The 23,638-nt window shown below is 51.3% G+C and overlaps 1 protein-coding gene across 1 annotated transcript in view; it reads right to left on the bottom strand.

The window, feature by feature from the left end:
- Positions 1 to 2,043: 2,043 nt before the first annotated feature.
- The window catches only part of Pdzrn3 (PDZ domain containing ring finger 3), a 203,192-nt gene continuing 181,597 nt past the window's right edge, over positions 2,044 to 23,638 (bottom strand). The window contains exons 4-10 of the mRNA XM_077106174.1: positions 16,298 to 16,545; positions 14,466 to 14,553; positions 8,250 to 8,348; positions 7,460 to 7,522; positions 6,043 to 6,144; positions 4,953 to 5,069; positions 2,044 to 4,378 (exon numbers count right to left, since the gene is read on the bottom strand). Of these exons, the coding sequence (XP_076962289.1) occupies positions 2,900 to 4,378; positions 4,953 to 5,069; positions 6,043 to 6,144; positions 7,460 to 7,522; positions 8,250 to 8,348; positions 14,466 to 14,553; positions 16,298 to 16,545 (2,196 nt within the window). The 3' untranslated portion in view covers positions 2,044 to 2,899. The remainder of the gene's footprint in view (positions 4,379 to 4,952; positions 5,070 to 6,042; positions 6,145 to 7,459; positions 7,523 to 8,249; positions 8,349 to 14,465; positions 14,554 to 16,297; positions 16,546 to 23,638) is intronic.

Here is a 23,638-nt window from a genome sequence, read left to right as displayed (position 1 = left end):
TTGCTTTAAGTACATTTTTTTCCCCTGCAGAGGGAATCCATAGCTTCTATCTGATTCTTAATGAGCCCAGGAACTATGGTACAGGCAGCAGGGCTGGTAGAAAGACCTGTTGGTCACAGTGGTCGCTGTTTACACGGGATGGAGGGTTGCACATCAGTGACCATGGAAGGGTAAATTGTCTCCTCCCTATTACCCAGGAAAATCCCTTGACTCGCCACCAGCTCAGTGAGGCTTGCACAGGGAGGCACTGGGGAGCTCAGGTTGATTGAAGAAGTGGCAGGTTCATGTTTGCGGGCTCGTGCTCACCCTGGGGCAGCCACTGGTGAAATGCAGTCATTTGTGATTGAGGGTTTGGGATGGAATGTATTGAGATCGCGCAGAGGATGCTCCTGGGTGTGGGGCTATTGGAGACATGCGGCCCGGGGCTGGGTGCTGAATTCCAGTCCCAGTTTGGTTATTAATGAGCCTCACTGAGTTTCCTTGCCTCCACCAGTTCTCGTTAGCAGAGTGATGATTTCTAAGGGGTGTCTCAACTTTTTAAGGACTGGATCTGAATTAAATTGAGACCTCAGTTTGCATTTCAAGTTGTGAGCAGGTGTATCTAGCTGATCGAGTGATTTGAGACAGAAGTTGGAACCCAAGTATCTAGATTGGGATTTGAATGCCTCTGGCTTTATTATTTCCCTGTACTTTTCCCTAAATGCATGGGCTGGTCCCTAATTCCAGAGGTACGTGGGAAGCCCTGATCAGAAACCCTTCTGCTTGATTCTCATACCCCATGACTCTTGGATATTTTGTTCTGGTGGGCTTTAGTGACAACACCCAGGAGAGGGAAGCTATTCGCCCCTCCCCCCAAACAGATGCTCATATGTGCGGCATGGCAATGCACAATTCACTGGACTAGCATATGTTCTCTGTGTGACACTCACTGGGAACACAGGGCATGGGGACTTGGAAACTCGGATCCAATTCTGTTGGAGGCTGGATTCGCAAGTACAGGAATACTGTGGCCTAAGAGTCCACTCTGCAAAAACTTCACCTCGGAGGGCTCGTTAGAATTGTGTAGCGGGATTAGTGTGTAAATTATGTAATTACCACCGGGTGTGGTAGTGTCCACCTGACATCCCAGCAGCTTGGGAGGCTGAGGCAGGAGGGTCACTAGTTCAACTCAGAAACTTAGCAAGGCCCTGTGTTAAATTATAAAGGGCTGGGGATGTGGCTCAGTGATTAAGCACCTCTAGGTTAAAAGAAATCATGTCATTACCTTGGTGATAAATATTTCAGTATCTCATTTTCATGAAGTTATTTTATTACAAGTGTAACTACCAATGGGTTTTAAGATTCCGGCCCCAAAGGAAGGATGGGGGTTTTAATGGGTCTTTGGAAAGAAACTGATGTCTGAGATATCTAAAAGGCTTTGCTATTTCAATCCAAATTTCAATGTGAGTAAAGCAGATATCTGGTATCATGCATACTCTTGCTAATCTTTATTTTTCAGTAGGTATTATAGTGGCAATTAGTGTAAAGGGAACAATTGGTAGCAGATTTATTACACAGGCTCTTGGCGGTGATTGTGGTCTGAAAGAGGTCACTTTTGAAGCCCACCCACTTTGGTGACCCCTTTTAATGTATGAAAATACTGCCCAATTTGCAGATTTACCATAGAAATGGAAAGTTGGACAAACTCACCCAGAGTTGATAGTTATTACTCACAGGCAGTAATGATTGGTGTAAACCAAAGAAATATCAGTTAACATGGCCCCACTGCTAAACTTGTTCACAACCATTCATATTAATAGGACACTGGGCCAGAGTGAAGCTTGCTGTCAGCCAAGCTGTCACCATGTAGGACTCTATGGATGGTGTATTTGTGGCCTTATTCAGTGCTGTTAGGTCCTGATTGACTTATGTCATTGGCTTCTAGGCTGAAAGAGCTGAATCCTTCCAAGGTAGCAGGTCATACAACCAAGGGAAAAAAATAAACACTGCAAAAGGCTTTTATTTTGTAGGCACCACTGCAAAATGAGGAATCACATCAAAACATATCAAATAGAAAATAATAATTTATTTTAACTTCATTTTACTTAGGGTTTGTAACTAATGGTGATTTCATGAACTTGCTTGTATAAGTCTGTTCCTTCCGATCTACAAAGCAAAGGTTGACTACAATGAACACTTAAAATTTCACAAACCATCTCCATCGACAACTTTCCTGTACATGCAAATCTTCCAACAGGCTGCAATATTTGCAAACATGCTTTAAACTTCCATAAAGCTGCAGGATATTTTGCTTTCTGCTAAAACCTTTACACTCTCTTAGGAACCTTCACCAGAAAACTGTGTCAATGTATCATTCCAAGTCTAAGTAGTGCTGGTTTGATTACTGTTATTAAACCCTTAACCACAGAAATTGGTGGTTTTGAGTTAAAACCTTGACCTACATATATTAATGGTCATCCGTATGAAACACATTCAGCAAAGTAAGGTTATAAAATAGGATTCCATTAAAAATACATACCGGCAGTTGTATTTTAGGCAGGAAAAAAAAGCGTGTTTAACTTTTTTTTTTATATGAATATAGTTTCAACAAATTATTCTGTGAAAGTATGCATAATAAAAGATCTTTTTGAAATTTAAACACTTTATGTAAAAGGTAACAAGTAAAAAAGTACAATTGCTATTTGAAAAAAGCTGTTAGTATTACCTTCAAAGACGGTAAAGGGTGTAATTTTACCTGCACTGAAAACAGCGGTGACGGCCCAGTCGCAGGTGTGGCAGACTGAGACTATAAACAGGATGACTGTTTGTCTTATATACAAAAACGTGCCGCACTGAACGAGGCAGGAATCTCCACCCCCCGGTGGTGGCCACTCCTATGAACAGCGCGCGGAGGTGGGCATTATACAGTCGTCACCGAGAGGAAGGAATTGTACACTCTTGTGCCATCGGGGGACTTGGTGCCGTGCGTCAGGAGTTCCTGGATGGTCATCCAGTTGTCGAAGATCTTCTTGTTCCTCTTCTTCATCATCTTCTTGTGGCTCAGTTCCAGGATGCTCACCTCCTTCCTCTCCTCGGCCCCCTGCTGCTCCCTCAGACAGTCCAACCTGCTCTGCATCATGAACTCGCGCCTGCGCCGCTGCTCCTTGGCCTTCACCAGGTGCTGCTTGCGCTCCTCCTTGCTCCAGTAGCGGCCCATCTTCATCTCGCTCAGGTTGTCGTCGTCCGTGGTCATGCCGCTGCGCTCCTCGCGGATCTTGAGCGCACGCTCCCGCAGCAGGCGGTCGCGCACGGGCCGCTTGGTGATGTAGCGCGTGCCGTCGCTGCGGATCTTCACCTTCCACTCCATGCGCGGCTCGGAGGTGGCCGAGTTGAGGTCCTTGCACATGCTCACCAGGCTCATCTGGCTCTGCGCATACTCCACGGCCGACTTCTGCTGGATGAGCTGCATGTAGCTCTGGTAGTGCTGCGCGTGCGCGGGGATGTGCGCGTGCTTGTAGGGCGAGTGCGGGGCTGCGGACCGGCAGGCGGCACGCAGCGGCGGACTCCTGCTGCCCTCGGCCCTGCGCTCCGAGCCCTCCAGGGCGGGCCCGAGCTCAGGCTCTTTGGCCGAAGGGCTGTAGAGTGGGGTGCCGACCTCGGGGTCTTCGGTGATGGCCAGGAGGTTGGCCTCGGCGCCGCCCTCGGCCGCCCTCCGCAGGGAGTTGTCGGGGGACAGCTCCAGGGCGAGCGGGGTGCTGCGGCAGCTCTCGCCCGTGTTGTAGGCGCTCGAGCTGTCCTTGTCGGACTTCTCGGGCAGCTCGGTGATGTCGGCCAGCTCCCGCCGGCGCCCGTCCACGCTGGCCGCGTAGCTGCGGAAGGCGCCGGGCGCAAGCAGCCAGGGCTCCCGCGCCTGCTCCCGCAGCTGCTGCAGCCGGTGCGCGCGCACGATGCTCAGGCACTCGAGCTCGATGCTGCGCAGCTCCTCGTTGAGCAGCTCCAGCTCCTTGTCCACGCTCTCGGGCTCGCTCTTGGCCGCGTCACACAGGCCGTATGGGCCGCCGCTCTGCACCTGGCACTTGAGCTCCAGCAGCTCCCGGAAGCGCTCGCACTCGTCCACCGGGATGCCCAGGTAGTCCACGTCCGTGCAGTCGGCCGACACGAAGGACTCGTTGCTGAAGGGCAGGTCGCCGCTGCCCAGCGTGTCCTGGCTGCACGTGAGCTTCCTCTGGCCCGCCAGCGGGTTGGAGGACGCCATGGCGTCGTCACCGTTGTTCTCCTGCTCCGAGCTCTCGTCGTTGCGCGTGCTCTCGTCTGTCCGCCCCACGCCGCTGTCCTTCTCGTGCTGGTTGGACAGGATGGTGGCCGTGTCCGTGGTCCCACCGTCTTCCTCGTGCTTCTTCTGCACGGAGAAAACAAGAACACCCTTGTAGGACAAGTGTTTCCGGAGGAGGCTGACAGTAGGGTGGGGTCAAGGGGGGGGCACTGGCCAGCCCTGTCTGTCTGGGCACCTCACACTGGGCAACTTATCATTGTTTCCAGTGGGAATAATAATGGTTATTTCAATGAGTGAGTTTCAGAAGTAGAGTAGCACAGGGGTCCCAGGACTCAGTAAGTGGGACTGTGACCCTGACCATGGGAGGGGCACAGGAGGCAGCTACTAGGCTCCCCCAAGCTCAGGTTAAACAGAGGGAATTGCTCAGTTTCAAACACACGGCTTGCTTTCCCCGAGTCTACGGGAATGCTGGCACCAACAGATATCAGAAGGCGAGCTTAGCCCAGGGTGACTGCTCAGCCGTGACAGCTCGGCCAGGGAGCGTTGGACTTGCATCACTCTTGCTCAGACACGGGAAATGGCCTAAGTGCTTTCTATCTTCCAGGCGGGTGCATTTTGGATGCTCCTGAGCAGCAGGAAGGGAGGGAGGGGAGGGCATGTGCCTGCAGCTCTGTGGGTGCGGGGCTGGCCCCCAGGTTACCTGCTGGAGGACACTGGCTGTGAACTGCATGGCCTGGTGGTGCTGCTCCTCCAGCATGTCCATATGCAGGTCATCCAGGAAGTCGTTCCTGTCGTCGTCCATCCAGCCCTCGTCCAGCTGGGGAAGCGGTGGTGATTACAAGTTTCCTTGTGCTTTCCCTTTTTTTTTTTTTACTAACAGTGGACATTACCTTGGGGACAATACTGCTAGGGCTCCCTCCAGGAGTCATCATAACGCAGTGTTCCCAGTGTGCTATAGGTCAGAGACTTGCCGCTCCTCATGGTGAAGGGTGTGACCTTACGTCCATGAGGGGAGTCTCTACTGGGGAACAGGCCACAGGCAGATCTAGCTCCATGTCCTTGCTGACCCTGGTCTGTGTTTGGCAGGCCCCAAAGAGAATCATCGTTAATGCAGAAAGTTCTTTAGGTTCAGGACGTGACTGTCACCAGGCCTTTGCCTTTTAAAGGCTGCTTGGAGGTGGCCTCTGTACCTCATGGGCTTGCCTTTGGAGTTTATCAGCCACGGTCATTTAGAACAGCTGGGCTGACCCCGGGTGAGGTGGCTACCCAGCCTTCCTCCAGCATCCTGACTTGGCTACTCTGACTTGTTGACTCAGAGCTAGAGGCATCTGCACAAGTTCATGGTCCCTGCCCCCGGAGGATGAGTGCAGCACAGCGCTTTCTGATCCAATTGCTTAGGGCAGAGTCCCTCTGCGCTCCACCACCCTATGTCCTGGGCTCTGGGAATGTCAGTCTCCCAGGAAGGCCGACGGGTATGTAAGGTGCTCTGCACAGGGGTCCCTTGTTTCTTAGATGGTCACTGAGGGTTGTGTCCCTGTGCTCTGCTGTGGTAAACAGAGGCTGTGCCTAGCATTCTAGGCAGGACAGCTGTCCCCTCAGGAAGTCAAGCATCTGCTTGCTCCTGTCCTCATTTTCCATTTTGCTATGTCTGTCTTGTTAACATCCCTTCCCACCTGCAGTGTAGGGGCTGCTGGTGTCATCCTAAGTGGTTCCTCGATACAGTGGACTCCAAGTCACAGCAAGTTTAGTTATGCTTCCACATACTTGTCATTGTGGGGAAGCCAACTTACCTGGAGTTCTGGTCTTGCAATGAGCAAAGAAAAGTTCTTATTTTCTTCACTGGTCAGAAGAGCCACAGCCTCTTCCCGGTTCTGTACCTCTATCCCATTGATCTGAAAAAGCAAAAACAGTGGGTAGTCGCATGATGAGCTGGTGCAAATCTACTTTATCCTGCTCAGGCCTGCACTGCGCCCCCCCACCAAGCTGGAACATGGAACTTTCGTGTATCTCAAGTTGCTGCTTATAGGAAAGGAAGGCCTGGTCCAGGAAGGATCCCTGTGGGTGGACATTGGGACTCCTGTGGAGGGCTGGGAAAGTCCTCCTGTTGCAGAGGGCACCAGGTCCAGGCAGAAATGGAAGATGATATTTTTGTATAATAGTGAGAAAAGGTGGCAATGAGTTTGAGACATTTAGGGAGGTGGAAAGTAGAGAGGGGGATAGAGTGACATAGGGTGTTTGTGTCCCAGCTTAACACTAACTTCTTTGGAGTTGGAGTGACTGTCACCTTCACACCTGATAACCTTCTTGCACAGTGCTGGTTCACCTGTCCCAAAGACTTATAGGTCTTAGTTGCAGGGGTGTGGCTCCTCTAGGGCACGTCCCTGAGTTGGAAGTTTTACCTCTCGGCTGACTTGGTCACCTTACAACAGGAGACCAACAGGCAGCAAAAGGAGAGACCACTGGTTGCTGTGACCAGTCCTAATGGCCCAGGGGCAGAAGGGCTGCTGAGACATGGTGCAGGCAGAGAAGACCAGGTCTGGAATTCCAGGAGGCCCTTGGGGCATTCTGGGGGCCTCTTTGCTTAATCATAAAGCTCAATGGAAAACTGCAGTGACAGAAAGGGTGCTCTGCTGAGCGTTCTAGCCTTAGGCAGCGAAGGTGAAGGTCAGTTTTCCAGGGGAGGAGGCTCAGCCAGGGAAGAAGGAAACCAGAATTATATTAATGAGAGAAATAGACACCGTGGATTAGAAGGGAAGAGGTAGCAAGCTAAGCCTGAGGGACAAAATGAAGCCAAGAATCTCAACCTGAGATTAAAAAGGTTACAGCCAGAAGAGACCCAAATGGCCTCAATGGCCTGGAGGAACAGCAGCACTCAAGGCCACGGTTCCACAGGATGGCTAAACGTGGAGCCCGGAAATCTAAGACTTGCCAGTGAGGTCCTCATTTTAATGACAAGACGGAATTTTAGGTGCTTCATCCAAAACTAGAGCGATTTCCTCTGGCGCACAGACAGTATCCCTCATGTCAGCGGTGTCAGGTCCTTGGCCCTGACGGATGCATGCAATGAGGTATGCTGGCTTGTCCCCCTGCGCCCTCGCCAGGCCAGGTTTCTGGACCCAGTTCTCCTCTCATGCATTTCAGCCTTGAAGTGAGTTTGTTCTTTGGTGACAGGTACACACTGAGGCCACCTGTTAGAAGCACACCTACCTGAATGATGCGGTCCCCTTCGCGGATGCGACCGTCTTTGGCCGCAATGCTGTTGGGATCGATCTGAAAGAGAGCAGACTTCTCAGCACCAACCCAGACGAGCAACCATACCTTGATCATTTTCACTGAATCCTTATATTAAACTTGAGGGAAGTAACTTTAAAAATGGAAGGTAACTGACAGAAACAGGACTCGGGGTGGGAGGGATGCCCTAAAACACTAACGAGGGCTGCAGCATTGGGGAGGGGTGGATATTCAACTGGATAATCAAAAAACCCAGAAAATGGTTCTCTTGGATCATCTCCGAGAGGCAGGGCTTCTGGGCCGGCTAGGGTGGGGGCACACGGTTGGATCCGTGTTGAGATGGGCCCATTTGCACGGCTGCCATCTATGAACTTAGATAGCTTCATCTACATTACATCCCAACAGATGAACTCGGCGATAGAGACACCATGAAGAGGGAGAGGGGGAGACCGGTTTTTAAAAAGCGTGAACTTGAGTAGGAAATGGCAATCTGCCATTCCCTCGGGGCTGAACACACGAAAAACCATGTAAACGACTCCATTTTACGGCTGATTGGCGGCTTGGGAAGAACGATTCTGCCTTGGATGCTGACGGGAGAGCCTACCCCCCTCCCCTGCAAAGACGCAGGCCCTCGGACTCCGAGGGAGACTGAGTAGGTGGTCTGCGTCTTTGCAGAGGCCCCAGGAGGAACCACCCTAGGCTGGCGAACACGAGAGGGTCTCGTTCAAGGGTCTGGAAACCAGAGTTTGGACTGAGGAGCACGTACCTCACTTATGTAGATGCCGATGTCGTCCTCGTCATCCGTGCGGTAGCACACGGTCAGGCCCAGCTTGTCCTGGCTGTTGATTCTGTACAGGTCCACCTCCTAGACAAAGAGAGGCACCCCCATCAGGCGCCCGCAGGCAGCCCGAGCACGTCAGACGCTTGGAAAATATTTTGTTTAAATGATGAACGGGATTTCTTTGCATTCAACTGTGTAGAGCTGGTTTAACTTACTAAACAAAAAGTGATTATGGACACGGGATCAATGCCTGGGGCATTTCTGACCCTTCAGTCAATATAAAGTCATTTTGAAAATAGTTATTTTATTGATCCTCCCAAAGAAAAATTACCCGTATTTCACTCAGTGTCAAGACCTCAGGGGTGGGGCTTTTAAAAAACATTCCCTCAATGTCAGCCACAAACAAGAGTGTGTCCAGACCCCGGGCCACCCAGCCAGTGTGGTACCAAGGTTTCCAGTGGATCTGGTTAGGCGCTTTCCCTTCACATGTCCCAGAAAAGAGGGGGACAGGATCCCACGCATCCAATGCTCTAGTATTTCTGGTTGCAAAATAGTTTCATCCGCAAATTAAATGAAATGAAAGCAGAGGGAGCCAATGAGGGGCACAGGACAGGAATGTCACTGGATATGCCCATTCCGTGTGCCCTTCAGGGTGAATTCAGAACTCTGAAAATTGAGACGGCTCTGGGAGGCTGCTCTGGGGTTTCTGAGAACGTAAACAGGCCAGGTCACTCGCTGCCCACTCTGCCACGGACATGGGAAGTGTTTATAGCCACAGGACCATGGGAAGGGCCACTTGAGTTTTCCAGTGAGTGGATCCTTTGATCTGAATTTTAGTGTCACCTGCTTGCCAGCTAGGAGACGGGACGAGTTCTCAGCATTTTTATGCCTGTGTCCCTAAGGATTGTTTCCAAGTGGCTTCTCTCGTGGCCCTTCTTAGAGGGTGAGGAGGGTGGAGAAGCTCAAAAGGGCCACTGGGCAGCCACCCCTGCAGCCCTCCCTTGTGAAAGACAGGGACACCTTCCTGGCATAAGATAGCAAGTGCAAAGGCCCTGGGCCGGCGTGGTCAGAGTGCTCTCTGCAAAGGAGAGAGGCGGGCTGAGTGTGGCCGGGGTACGGGTCACAGCAGAGGCGGCTCTGCAGGCTAGAATGAGGAATGCAGATCTTATTCCAGCGTCCTGGGGACCGGCCCAAGGTGGTGAGTGAGGACTGCCGTGATCCAATTGGCTGTTAGCGGTCTCTGGATGATTTATAGAGCTCAACCTGGTGAGGGGTCAGGACCGTGAGGATGGGCAGACTGGTCTGCAAAGCCCAATCACCTCTTTCTAGAAGCTTCCTCACCAGCTTGTTATCCCCCATGAGCCTCTGCTTCCTTGCTACAGAGTGGAGAGTCAGAGGTGAGGCCCTCGGAGCCCTCAGCAGGTGTGCTCGCCTGGGTCAGCATGGGGAGCAGGGAGGGTGGAGTTCAGTGACCCCTCCACAGGACACCTTGCGTTGATCTTCTGATCATTGATACGTTGACCCAACGACTTCCTAATCAAGCTCTCGCAGCAGGGCGGACTCTCACTCAATGAAACCCTATTAACTTCTCATAACTTAGTTGCATTAGATAGTACGGTCACCAACGGGAGGAAGGAGATGTTGAAGTGTGGGTTGAAGGGCCACAGCTGACCACAAGGGCCAGCTCCTCCCCCATCCTCTGGAGTAACCCACTTTCCTATCACTGGTGGCCTAGACCCTGTCACTCTCGTGTGTTTCAAACCTCCCCGAGTCGCAGGGGCTGCGCTTCATCTAGATGGGGCCACAGAGGGGGCTTTCTGGGTTGGAGCGTTCCTCGAGCTTGTTCTGGAGCAGTGAGAGTCACTGGGCAAGCTGCCCACCGACCTCCGCCACTCCCCGGTTTCAAAATGAGAAACTGCATTTGGGGGCTCAGTGTTAGTTAAACTTCCCCAACTGCTTGGGTGGCTGGTAAATTCTCCACCTTTGTTTCGGCCTGGGAGCAGTGGCTCAGTGAAAGTGAGGTTATCAATACTTATCTGTCGTGATAAGATTTCAGAGATGCCCATTAATCAAAGTGGTATGCATCATGTATCAAGTGTGATCTGGATCACCACCCCCTCCCATGTCCTGTTCCTCCCTGGGCTAGATGGACGTTTCAGATAAAACCGACACCATATTCCAATTAGGGGATGGAGGTGGCGTCGCCCCAGGGTGATTCAACTGCTCTGTTTTAGCTCTGGCCACTGTAATCCTAGGGGACACCAAATGCTGATGTTGCATGCAGCCCTTGACCTTACGGGTCCAGGAATGGTGTGTGCGTTCCCAGCGTGTCTCTCTGTGGACGGCGCCCTGTGGGATGTAGGAACAGGTCTAGCGACATGGCTGTTTCCCTGGGAGATGGGTGACAGCATTGATGTCTTCCTTCAGATATTTTACTGTCCATGCCAGACACTGGGCAGGAGGAATGGAATGGCCAAGCTCTGGGGGCACATGTACTCCAGTGAAGGCATCCAATTCTGTGTGGGGGAGCTGGGCAAAGACCTGATGAAGTGCCCGCAGGTGGAGCCGTGCATGAAGGGCCTGCTCCGCAGGGGGCAGAGCCAGAGGTGGTGGATGGATGTGCTCAGGGTTGACCAGGTGGTTTTCCTCAGGGAGCTGGGCCTCAAATAGGAAATTTCCAGATTGGCTGAACTGCTTCCAGGACCACCCAATTCCCATCTGATCTACTCCTGTCACTCTAGGACACCGGAATTGGAGGCCTCCTTAGCCCCCTGTGGAAACTGTAGCTTCCCTTTCCAGACAGGTCTCACAATGACATCATCAGAAATGAAGGCGCTACCACAGGTGACAGCAGTTCCCAGCCCGTACAGGATGCTGCTGCAGGGTCACTGGGGAAATTAAAACAGTAGATTCAGGAACGCCTTCCTCAGACATCTATTTTCCTTCTTAATTGCCAACAAGAAGACCTGGACCAGGTGTTCAGTACCTGGAAATTTATGGGTAATTATTTGGCGGCTGAGCCCTGGGGTGTACTTGGGAAAAATCCTGTCAACTCTGAGCAGTGTCACCATGACAGGGATCTGACACGTACCTAAACAGGATCACTTTGTGGGCTTTAGAGGCAAGAACATCTGTTTTTCTCTGCACACTGGCTTTGATAACACCCCACCCCATGCAGGTTTTCTCCTCATCTGGCCCCTGTGGACCTGCTGGCTTTTTCAAAGGACTGAGATAATTTGCTGAGCTGCCCCCTCCCTCTGAAAACAGGCCTGATTCTTCTGAAATCCAGCAGCTGGAACAAAATGGGACGGAAGGCAGCTAAGAAATTCTGTGAGAAGTAGGGATGGCAGGTCTGTAATAGTGACCCTGAAAACGGGGTCCACTGGAGGAACCTGGGGTCTTGGCAGGAGAGTGAGGTATCACTTTTCTTAAATAGGCCAGATGACATCTGTGGAGGGCCTTGCAGGTGCCCTGGGGATTCTGATGGAGATGCCCTGGGGGTGGGTGGCAGTAGGGAGACTCTGTGTTACCGTAACAAAACACTGGAAGCTAGATATTTTCTACAGAAAGGAGGTGCATTTAGCTCATGCTTTTGGAGATGCAAGTGGCTGGCATCTGCTTGGCCCTGGTGGACTATATTCTAGCTACCCCATGACCTGGTAGGTGACCTCACAGTTGGGCGTATGGCAAGACGGGAGGAAAGAGGCCAAGACTCGGAGGCGTCACTTATAATAATCCACTGTAGGTTGCCACGGATGACAGACAGAGGTGAGGGTACATGCTGCTCAGTGGTCAAGCATCGTTCCCAGGAGCCAGCGATGTCCAGATGTTAGGGGGTTAAAAGCTAATGGGTGTGGTCCTCATGGCTGATGAGCCCCTTAAGGGCAGTCGGGGTGGTGACTTCCTACTGCTTCGTTTCTAAAGGCCAAACAGTGGACTTGGTGTCAAGAACAGATATAAAATCTCGGGGTATCAAAGGTCTAAAACTTAAAATGCCTCATGAGTTTTCTGAACCCTTGGATTCTGGGTCCTGCTTCTATTCATAAGAGCCTTCTCAGGTCCACGAGGGGCTCGGTCCCTTCTAGGCCATGGTGAACTGGCTCTGCCACGGGGCAGTTTGGATGACATTGGTCCTGCAGGGGAAAAATGCATCCCTAAGGCCCCCTGTGTAACTCTGGAGACGAGGAGGGCATGGAGGGTCAGCCAGGGGTCCTCTAACCTCGGTGTGCCCAGAGGCTCTCAGGGACCTTGGGAAAGGGTGGGTTTGGGTTTCTGCAGCTCTCCATCCCTCAACTGAGGGTGGTGCTGGTCCTTATGCCCAGGGTGGCCAGGTCCCAGGGGACAGATCCCATGTACCTCCAGAGGTACTGGAGAGCCTACTTCCTCAGGCTGACTCTGCGATCTCTCCTTTCGCACCAGCTAGCCCCCACAGAGAAAGGGAAGAGCGGCACGTGGTGGCCTGGGTTGCAGGCCCCTGGTAGGCACCAGCGCTTGGTACCAGGCTTGAACTTTTTATTGATGGTGGTTGATTTTGTGCTTGAGACAGTGGTATAGGAACTACCTTGGTTTAGATAACAGTTCTGGGTGACGCCAAGTTAAAAAGCTGTAAGGCGGATACTGTGGGGACTCGGGGAACAGGGAAACCATGTGCAATCGCTTCTGGATGGGACTTGTCCTGGGACAGCTGGCTTCCATGACAGCCTCACAGGTATGAGAAAGTGAAAATAAAGGCAAGCTTAGGCACTAGATGTTGAAAGTCTGTCAATCTAGCTCCTGAGCGTTGAGAAGCTCGATTTTGTCAGTTACGATGATCATCAAAAAGAGAGTCAGCTGGGTGTGGTGGTGCACACCTGTAATCCCAGCAGCTGAGGAGGCTGAGGATCATGAGTTCAAAGCCAGTCTCGGCAATGGCTGGAGATGTGGCCCAGTGGTCAAGGACATCTGGGTTCAATCCCTGACACTCATACATATGTACGTAAATAAGGCAAGATCATCAGCCCTTCCAAGGGTGTTCCAGAGACAGAATGAGGAAATGTAAACAGGTACGTTAACTGAGTGAGAGAGGTTTGGGAAATCTGCCTGCCGTGTCCACCTCTCCTCCCCAGGGAGGTTCCCATATAATTTTAAGAGTCAGGAGTTCTGGACTCTGCTTAAAAATCTGTCTGGGGGCTGGGGATGTGGCTCAAGTGGTAGTGTGCTTGTGGCCCTATGTTCCCTTGGCACCACATAAAAATAAAAAAACATCTTGTTTTGTCCAACCTGGCATTCCCCAAATTGACGTGATGGTGGGAACTCCCTTTGGGAAGAAAGTTTGTCAACACGTGTTTAGAAGGAGTCCTCAGCTGCATCTGGTCAGATAGGACACTACAAGCCAGGGGCAGAATACTTATTATCTTTTGAAAAACAGCACAGCTACCTTTCCTGGGTAGACCAGACGCACGGTTTGAAATTCTCAAATAGAGTGTCAGTTGGACTGTTGGCTCCAGGTGTGACTCCCCATTGTTATTGACCTTATCCTCTAATTTGAAATGAGAAGTCTGGGTGCCGGTGAAAGGGATACAGGCTTTTAAAAAACTGTTCAGTGCTGCCTGTCACAGCTGGGAACCTGCTGTGGCTAAACACCTCCTCAAGCTCAGTGGGTGGCCCAGGTCCCACAGCGGTTGGGCATGAGACTGGATCTGTATCAGTGGGATTTCCCTGGTCGACCTTCTCGTGGGGCCAACGGCTCCCCTGTCAACATCAGGGATCTCTTTAGAAGTGCCCTATGACCTTCCCGGGAAAACACATTGAAGTATGACACAGCCGACCACGCCTTGGAATTGGGTGTCATTTTTTTCCTATTACCCTTACTAAAGGGACAACAACAAGTAGAACTTAGTGAACACCAGAAAAACCCCACCCTAATTATTTTGAGTCCTCTCTGGCCTTTGTCGTTAGCAAGTGTGGAGCACAAGAAGCAGTGGGTCAGCATCTTTTCCCCTGCTGTTGAGCCCTCACTTGGAGAGACGGGTGGCCATGACATAGAGGTGAGGGCTTACTAGTGGGGAGGAGTGTGCAGGTGACAGGGAGCCCAGGTTGAGGACTTGCTGAGCTCTGTCCTGATATGAAGGGGCAGGGAAGTGCCCTTCATGACGGAAGGGACTTCTGACAGTTTCCCTCGGCACCGAGCAACATTCTGTGCTTGACACAAGGGCTCCGTACCTCCAGCTCCAGCTCCTCCCTGTCCATGTCCTGGTGCATGTCCCCCATGTAGTCATTGGGATCGTAGTACTCATGGGCCGAGGGGTGCCTGCAAGGAGACGAGAGATGGGTGAGGATCCGTGGACAGTTCCCAGGGCGAGGCCCTTCCACCACTCTCCTCACTGTCCACTTTCTGGAAGAAGTTGAGATACAAAGCTCAAGTAAGGTGAGCTTGGTTTCTGGACTCCATGCCCGAGCCCACATCATGGGGTTCAAGGTAACTGAGCTCTACCCTGGCCTCTGGGGAGGAATAGGCTGGACTTGGGCAGCACTTCAAGATGCGTGCCAGGACCTGACTGAAGCAGTTCCACTGTCACCTAGGACACAGTGGTCTTTTCGGATCTTACTCAGAAATGCACTTGACCACACATCTCTGGGCCGTGTGTGCACCTGCAGACCTGCGTGTGCCATTCAGATAAGTGGACCCGCACTCGTATTTCTCTAGGACAACACCCGTGAAACAGAGCCCACCCCCTTCTGAAAACATCCTTAATGGAACCTCCAGGGTGAAGGCAGTGGCTCTGGAAAGCCTTGGCTGGTGACCCCAGCCCTCAGCTCCTCAGAGGTCAGAGCCTTCAGGGGCTGTGGCACTTAACTTGGAAATAACAGCTCAGGCTCGAGTGGTCACTGCAGTAAGGGCTGCCTTTCAGAGTCCTGGGCCATCAGACAAATAAATGCATGGCCTGCACTTAAGAGGCTTTTAGATCCCAGGGACGCTGCTGGAGGGGCTGGGCTTTCTGACCAACTTAACGCTCCCTGCTTGTTCCCCATGCATGCTCCTGCCGCCCAGTCAGAACCGAGGAGGCCTGACCTCTGGACTCTTACGACATTTCTCAAGTCGTCCTGTCTTGTTAACTAGGCTTCTAAAAGGCTCACTGGTCCCTGTGGCGGTTCACTATCCCAGAGCTGGGAGTGGCACCGGTGTGCTCTGTCATGTCCACAATGGGCTGGGGCTCACTGGCCCTGCCTGTGTAGCAGGGACTGTGGTGGGAAAGGAAGGAGGTGACCATTCTCTGCACGTGAAGTGGCAGGTGAGGCCCTGACTCTCGTGCTGTCAGCTGCAGGGGAAGGTACGTTGGTGGTGCTGCAGGTGCCTGCGCTCCCAAGTTACTAATAGAAGCCCACCAAGAGGCACTTAGGGTTTCCCGCAGAGGAGAACAGACCTCTCAAAACAACGTACCAAGCTGGTGTTGAGTCTGGGTGGGCTGAGCCAGGCTGCTCCCTTCACAGTCACGGGTGGGACTGAGGGAATTTCTTGCTCCTCACCTTTTCCTGAATGTTTGACGTCCTTCCTGCGGGCACGATCAGGGCCACCCTTTCCTGAGCGTTTACCCCTGCGCCAGGGCCTCCCCTGGTTAGTTAGAGATTGACACTGTTTCCTCCCCCTGTCAGTACAGGCCAGATGAGGTCCAGGGTCAGGCACTAGTCTGAGCATCAGGTTTATCTGATGTGAAGGTTCTGAACTCTGCTGCCTGAGGGGGGCCATGGGTGCAGACGGCATCACCCCAGGACTCTTGTCTACTGAATGTTCCCCGCAGTAGGGACTACAAAATCTTGAGATTACCAAGTGCAGTGATTAAGTTTTACTCCCCAAACAACTTTTACAACCTTTGTAAGTAATATCATTCTTGGAATATAATTTGAACAACTCCACTCCGGGCTCATACTAAAGTCATTAATACGTCAGAGTGGTTTTGAGCAGGATTCGATTTACGGCCTCTATAGGCGATGGTTACATGTGAGCAACCTTCCCTTTCGTTATGGGACAGGTTGGTCACAGTAGGGTTACTTACTCCTCTGGCAGAAGGTAGGGGTCCAGGACGGGTGGGCTGGGCGAGGACATCTTCGTCAAGGCCATGATGTGCTCGAAGGTGATGTCGGTCTGCGTGCCAGCGTCTACCAGCTGGGCCTCCGCTGGAGGAGTGAACATCTTGGTCCGGGGCGTCCTTCTCAATACCTGGACCACGATGGGCTCTTTGGCTGTCTTAAAGGCCTCCACCGCCTGGTCATGAGTTGCTCTGGATAAATCTTTGCCGTTGACCTGTTGAGAAACGTTTAGGGTGGAGCAGAGTTAGAATGGAGCAGAAACCGGAAAGACGAGTCCCTGGCCTGAGTGCTTTTGGGTGTGAGTAGCCCAAGAGGAGGGCCACGTGGTAGGGGTCAGAGCACTCCCAAAGAATGGCTGGTGGGAAGGGGGTGACAGCAGAGGTCTACAGATCTGGCACTAAATAATAAATCTCACAGCAGGGGAGTCCCGGCTTCCCCCTGGAATGGCTTTTAATGCAATTTCATCGCTTGCTAATCTTGCCTGGCAAAGAAAAGACCAGCCCGAGGCTCCCAGACTTTATCAGGCAATAATAGCTAACTAGAAATTAATTACGACGCAAGGCTTCGGCGCCGGGCATGTGTCTAGTTGTGTGGGGGGATGAGAGCTTCCTCTGAAGGACGTGACTGCGGGCTGCCCGTACCTTTCAGTCCTTCGCTTTCCTTCAAAAGCCCACTGAAAATAATGAAGGACAGCACCGGCCATCAGTGGGCACAGCAACTGACCACGGAGGGGAGCCACACATGCACCACGGCAGGAGGTGCAGCTTTGTCTCCCACCTTCACCAATGCTGTGGCCCAGTGTCTGTATTTACTGAGCGCCTACTGTCTACTGATGACCCTCAACACTTCTCACTGTCCCACGAGACTGGTAGTACCGAGCATTCACCTCCTTCTCCCCAGTAAGTGACCAGGGCAAGGTGGGCCAGAGGCGCTCAGGATGCTCCCCAAGCTACAATCAATACGGAGTCGACCCAGTGGTACCCGTAGAGCAGCTCATGCAAGATGGAAGCAGAATTTTATTTCTAGAAATGAAGTCATTCCAAGCACCACAAAGTCCCCCTCTTCTTCCCCATAAAACCAAGGACTCGTGTTCAGGTTGTAACATTTTGTGCAGGTAATCTGGCGACACCTTATGATTGGATTATGGGAAACATGAGGCCCAGAATATTTTTCTTCAGTCAGCTGATTGGCTTTGTGTAAAATTAAGGATAAAGTGTGTACAAATGGCAGCTCACAGGTACCCAAGACCCTCTGGAGAAGGATGCCGACTCGTTCTACTGCTTTTCATGGGCTTTCCCAAGTTGGACTCTTAGACTAACAGCTAATGGCCAAAGGACGATGGCCCCTGGGCTTGTCGCTGTCAGCTCTGGGGCGGGCATGGGTTGGGGGCTACTGCGTCTTCTAAACCCTTTTGCTCTGACACTTATGGAACAGCTCCCGGGGCGGAGCGCTTTGTAAAAACTACTGAGTGGAGGAAGAGATGTCTGACTTGTCGCCCGGAATGAATTCCAAATGAATCATGCCCGTGGAGGTTGGGAAAGGCTGGGACCCGGTCTATTTATGCAGAAGGACAACTCTAGGAGTCAACAGTCCCGGTAAATAAAGCAGGGGCTTAAAAACCGGGCAGGACCAGAGCGGCCAGCTTGATCCTGCCACTGATGTGTGAATACAACCTGAGTGTCCTTTATCAAGATGCCAGGACCAGAAATGCATAAGGATTTGGAGTATTTTTCTGGATTTTGCAGTAGTTGCTTAACCCTTCCCTGGCGGAGCGTTCCCCATGAAAGTGACCCAACCTCCAAAATGCTCTCAGATCCCAGGCTTTTCGAGCACTATGACTCGAATGTTTTGGATTTCAGAATTAGAATACAATATTCTAAGAGCAGTTGCAAAAGTTAATGGCACAAGTAGGAGACGTGGCCAATGCACCACCCTCCTACCCAAGGTGGTTTACCTGTGGTCACGTTGGACATTAAGATTTCTGAGTGTAGAACCTGTCTATTCCCTATTTACACAGGACCACCCGGCCTTTTGCCCAGATCTGAGATTTTCTTCCTAAGCCCAGCATCTTCCCGTTCTCAAGAAAGCCAGAGCTAAGATACAGGAGGGCAGTTGGACCCGGGAGTCGCCCTCTGACCCGCCTGATTCTGACAGATGCTGGTCAGCTGCATGGTCCGCACACAACCTTCCCTCCATGCTTTTTGCCAAGAGAGTTGTCACCCTCTGCCTAATGATGGACTTGGATATGAGCTTGTAAAGTAATGGGCTGAGAGGAGAAGGGCAGCTGCCAGGGAGCTTGAGGTTTTGTCCAGTGGTTACACTGGAATGGGTGGCCTCTCTCTGGACTATAGGTCTGCATGTGTTCCTTAGACTTGTGCAGCACCTTGGGAACAGCGTCAGAGGCCATGCCGATACTCTGAGATTCGGGGCTCTGGCAATACCGCTGTGTGCGCTTGAAGCTTCTGTCTTACACACTCATCACACTGGACCTGGCCTGCACACGCTTCAAGCCACGTGACTGGGATTTGAATGACCCACAATCCAAAACACCCTAACAGATGAAATCACAGAGGGATAGTGTAAGATGAGGCATGAGTATGTCTTTAGGGCCAATTGAAAAATACTCTACTCTAGGGAGATGGCTTTTCTCATTAGAGGTGCTGGTTCAATTGGCTCATAACTTTGGCAACTAGAGTTTATTAAGTGAACTTCATAACCCTGTGCTACCACACTGAGGGGCTATTTAAATGGCTCCGGGAGGAGACTGGGTGTCTGTTTACCCAGTGACTGAAGGCTCCTCAGGTCTGCCCTTGAGTGGTGTTTAAAGACATGGGGGCAAGGACCCGGGGGCATGTCTGCACCTGGATGTGGAAGAATACCCGTTGCAGCCCCAGAGGGTGACCTAAAAATGTGCTTTCGTGGACCTTTTGGCATCATTAGTGCGGCAGAATGTCACCATTGCTTATGGCTGGGTTCCACTGGAAGGGCAAGACTGTCAGAACCCCTAGGGAATAATTCTAGCAGTCCAGTGTTAGTTTTCCATCATTCAAAGGTGCTCCTTTCTTAAGAGCTCAGCGCAATTTTACTGTTTCCTCAGATGCAAAATAGATGATCAACTCAGATTGCCTAATGTGGCAATAATAAAAATGCATTCTCAGTGCTAAGGGAGCGCCTGTACCTTCCAAAAAGAAAGCTGCACACTTGAGCCTGCTGGGGGGCGGTGGGGGCATGAAGAGTCACGCGTGTGGTGTGAGGCTTCAACCTCCTGGCCCTCCTGCGTTCTTGGGCTTCCCATAGACATGAATATTTCTGACCTAGACTTGGGATTCTTAGGGATGAGGAGCGGGGCTCGCAACAGATAAATTTTACAGGACTTGACCCCTGCCAGGCAGGATTCTTGACAAGGTATTTTAGGGATCATTACATTCTCTTAAGACGACGTGACAAGGCGGGCGTTTACTACCCTAGATGATCCATTTTTGCAGCCAAATTTGTTTTGAATTACCTTGTGCACATAACACTTATTACACTGTCATCCTGGAAATCCCATCACTGCGAGACTCGGCAAGGTGATGGCTCCAGTGCGTGCTGCAGTCAACCGAGAATGACAGCCTTTATTCTCCGGATTAGCATCGCATCTACATTACACGGAACGGCGGTGCTGATGATGGCTGTGGTTAGAGACGGGTGGTGCGAACGGTGACGTTTGGCCCCGGTCAAATTAAATATCATTAACTCGCCCAATTGAGCAGATTGCCTTTAAAACCGTTTATGCCGCTCTAAAACCAAGTAAATGGAATGTTTGGGAACAAGAAATGCTGATTGCAAACTTTATTATAAATTAAATGCCTAAGTTATTCACCTATGGCTCATCCCCCTAGGACGGAGGTGCAATTATGGTGTGAATCTAATCAGTGAGTCTCAAAGCGACACTGTTGCAAATGGAACCTGACACTAAGGAGCCTTCAGGAGGGGCCCGGGTGTGAGCACTCCTGCGACAAGACAGTAACGCAGGGTCTGGTTCCTTCCTGGTGCCACTGCTCTTGGCAGGTGTTCCATGGGTGCCACTTAAGAAATGGTCAGAAGAATGCAGGAGAAGGAATTTGACTTGGCTGAAGTGGCCAGGCTGCTCTGAGACGGCACCTGCAGGGAGACTTGCTGGTCCAATGGCCCAGAAAGAGGTTCACTGTCCCCCTGAAATACCACTGGTTGCTACTCTAAGGCAGTGACACCTTTCAACACCCCGGGGCCCCATATTCTGTATGACTTCATTGTAAGCAGTTTGGGGTATTTTAAACCAACTTGTCTTCAGCTTAGAAAACATACAGCTATTTATAGGTGTTAGCTCTTCAGTGGATCAGCACATCGCCATCCCCTCTAGTGCTACAACATGTTCAAATGACCCAGTGTAAAATGCTAATGCAGTTCTCAATTCGGCCCACTGTAAATCGTGCCCTGGGCTAGAAGCCCTACTTTTATAGGGATCATTTAATTAAATACAGGGGCAGTGGTTTCATCCTGTAAAACATCACACCTATATTTTCAAACTAATTAAAACTTACACAATGGTCCATTGTTTCTGGTAGAATCTATTATCATAAACTACAGTTTCGAGCTGTGATTTAGGTGGGATCCCGGAAACTTCTGTTTTATTTATTTCAATTTTATGGGCTGCTTCATAGAGCCCGATGGAGGGAAGGCAGCTTATCGCTAATCTAGGCATCATGGCAGTTGGAGAATGTGTCTTGACAAACGTTGATTCCAAGACTGTGTGCCTGTGGACAGCACTTCCCTTTGTGAATGGCCCACACTGTCACAGATCTCAAGTCCTCTGTAGTGAAAACGTGGATCTGTATGGGTAGCTTTGGGCCCTAGTAGGGATCTCTGTGGAGTCCATGGGAACTTCTAAATGCATCCTGGTGCGTTTCCATGACTACACGATCCCTCCTGAATCCGTTCCCAGAATCCTGTACAGGTGAAGGTGTAGCCTTAGTAATTTTCATCTTAGATGGGTCTTCCTTGTGTCTAGCTTAAGTGTCTCACATTTTAAAAACCTTTACCTTCTTCTAAATACAGGCTGTACATCCTACGAACCTCTTAGTAAAGAAATAAATGATGAGCCTTAAAGAAACAGACTAAAACACCCCCCATGTATGTATGCTTAATTTTTAAAGACAAGTATGAGTCTCCCACTCAGTCAGCACCTCTCTCATATCCACACCCCAAGTCTCATCTTAAGTGACGCTCTCATGTGTCCACTAGTCTGTTTGCATTGGGACGCTTAAAATAAAGACACAAGGCTTTACACTGTCTGCATACTTTAAAGCAGCAACTTGACCCATTCTAGGAAACCCAGCACTGCGGCCGTGGCAACAAGGCACCGTCAGATCCCCCTCCCCATTCTTCTCTGGGACTTCACTGTTTGCGCTAAGGTCAAAAGAATCCTCTGTTTTGCAGAAAGAAGGAAAAATGAGATCCAGAAAGGTTTTGGAGCATTTGCAAAGAGCAAGGTGGCTCTGCCCAAGGTCCCTGGGTTCTGTCCCACAGGTGACAAGGTGGTCTGCTTCAGGTGAAGAAATCTCCCCTGATGCCCCAGGAGAGAGAAAAGAGATAGCCCCCCCCCCAACTACTTAGGGAGGTGCAGACTGGGCATCAAGCAAAGTGCCCAGGGCCCCACTGTTGGCGTCACCTGTGAAAGGGGAGCCCAGAATGATTGGTGTCTTCCACGCACTGTGCCCACGTTGACTCAGTCCCCACGGGGCAGATGGAAGGTCTGTCCCATTGTAGAGACAGAAAGAGAAACACAGGCAGTGTCGCCTGCAGCCACACGGAGAGGGAGAGGTGATGAGGTGTGTGTGTCACAAGTGACGCAGGAACTGTTTACCTGTCATTTCCTATGGGTCACAGATCTGGGATAAACTCTAAAACGAAATCACCCCCCTCGGCCTCTGATCATTAGAGGGAAAGGCGCTCCAGCCAGAGCAGTGTGGTCGTGCAGAGTTTGAAGAACGTCACGGCTGTTTCATGACTTACATTTTGTGTCGCCACACTGATTTCAGTTTCAAAATCAGGGGAGGGTTCTCAGGGATGAGAATGCCCAGGAGCATGTGCTGCCCACTGCCAAGGCTCACTCTCAAGGTGGACAGCTGTGGGTCTGCTGGCCTGGGCTTATGTGGCTGCTTGATCACTCAGAAACTGTGTTGTCCCGAGTAGAGGGCTCACCCCAGGGACCTCAGCTTACTGATCTGTCGAGTGGGTTATGGCATGAACCAACTCCCCAGGTTGATATGGAATTAACTGGGCTCTGCCCATGTCCCGGAGCAGTGCCTGTGACAGGTTGCTAGGGTCAATGCTAGTACTTGTCATGCCCTCAGTACCTGGTCGTGGTAACAGAAGCTAGTGACTTGGGGCTGGGGGTTGAGTTTTTGCTGGGCCATTTGCATAATTTGCTCTGCGTGCCTCAATGACCGCTATGGAACATGGTCACTCAAGTCTGTACCTCTAGGTAACAACTCAGTGATATAATCAAAGTGCCCACTGCCAGCTGTGGGACTTAACACTTGGATGAGGTCCCTCAGCCTCTGATGTACCTCATCTGAAGACAGGGTGAGCAATAGTCCCTGTAAAGAGACCAGGACAGGCAGGCATGGTGGTGCACACCTGTAATCCCAGCAGCTTGGGAGGATCGCGAGTTCAAAGCCAGCCTCAGTAAGTTAAATGAGGCTGTGACTCAGTGACCCTGAGTCCAATCCCTGGTACCAAAGACAAGAAGACATTCCCTGTACAATGTCACTTATAGGAATTATTACCCTCTATTGAGCTCCTAAAAATCACATTCCAGATAAACCACGTCAGAGCCCCATGGAAACAGATGATCACATCTGTGCAAGGGAGGAGGCCTCTCCTGGGGCCCACCTTGGGAGGTGATGTGCTCGGCTCCCCCTATGTGGTTTTGCCTCTGCTTCTTAGACAAGGAAACAAGACCCCAAACTATTTCCCAAAAGTCATGCAGTCTGAAAGCTGAGATGGTTTGGGCCCAGGGCTATTCCACTGCAGAGTACAGGTTCCAACCACTGAGCTACCTGCCCTGATCCCCAAACAGCGGGAGGTGTGGCCAGGGGAAGCACAGATGCTCTGGGGACAGGAAGCTCTAGCAGTAGCAGGCACTGCTTGCACATGCCCGGGTGTGGACGCGGGGGCTTTGCGAGACCCCTGGTTGGCCCCGCCTGTGAACCCTTTCTAGTCCTCACTGTGACAGCGGCATCCCCTTCAAAGGGAAGGGCAGAGAACCTGCTCTTCCTGCCCCA

This window comes from Callospermophilus lateralis, chromosome 20 (genome assembly GCF_048772815.1).
Source record: "Callospermophilus lateralis isolate mCalLat2 chromosome 20, mCalLat2.hap1, whole genome shotgun sequence".
NCBI classification, from domain to species: Eukaryota; Metazoa; Chordata; class Mammalia; order Rodentia; family Sciuridae; genus Callospermophilus; species Callospermophilus lateralis.
This window is presented reverse-complemented; position numbering and strand designations above follow the sequence as displayed.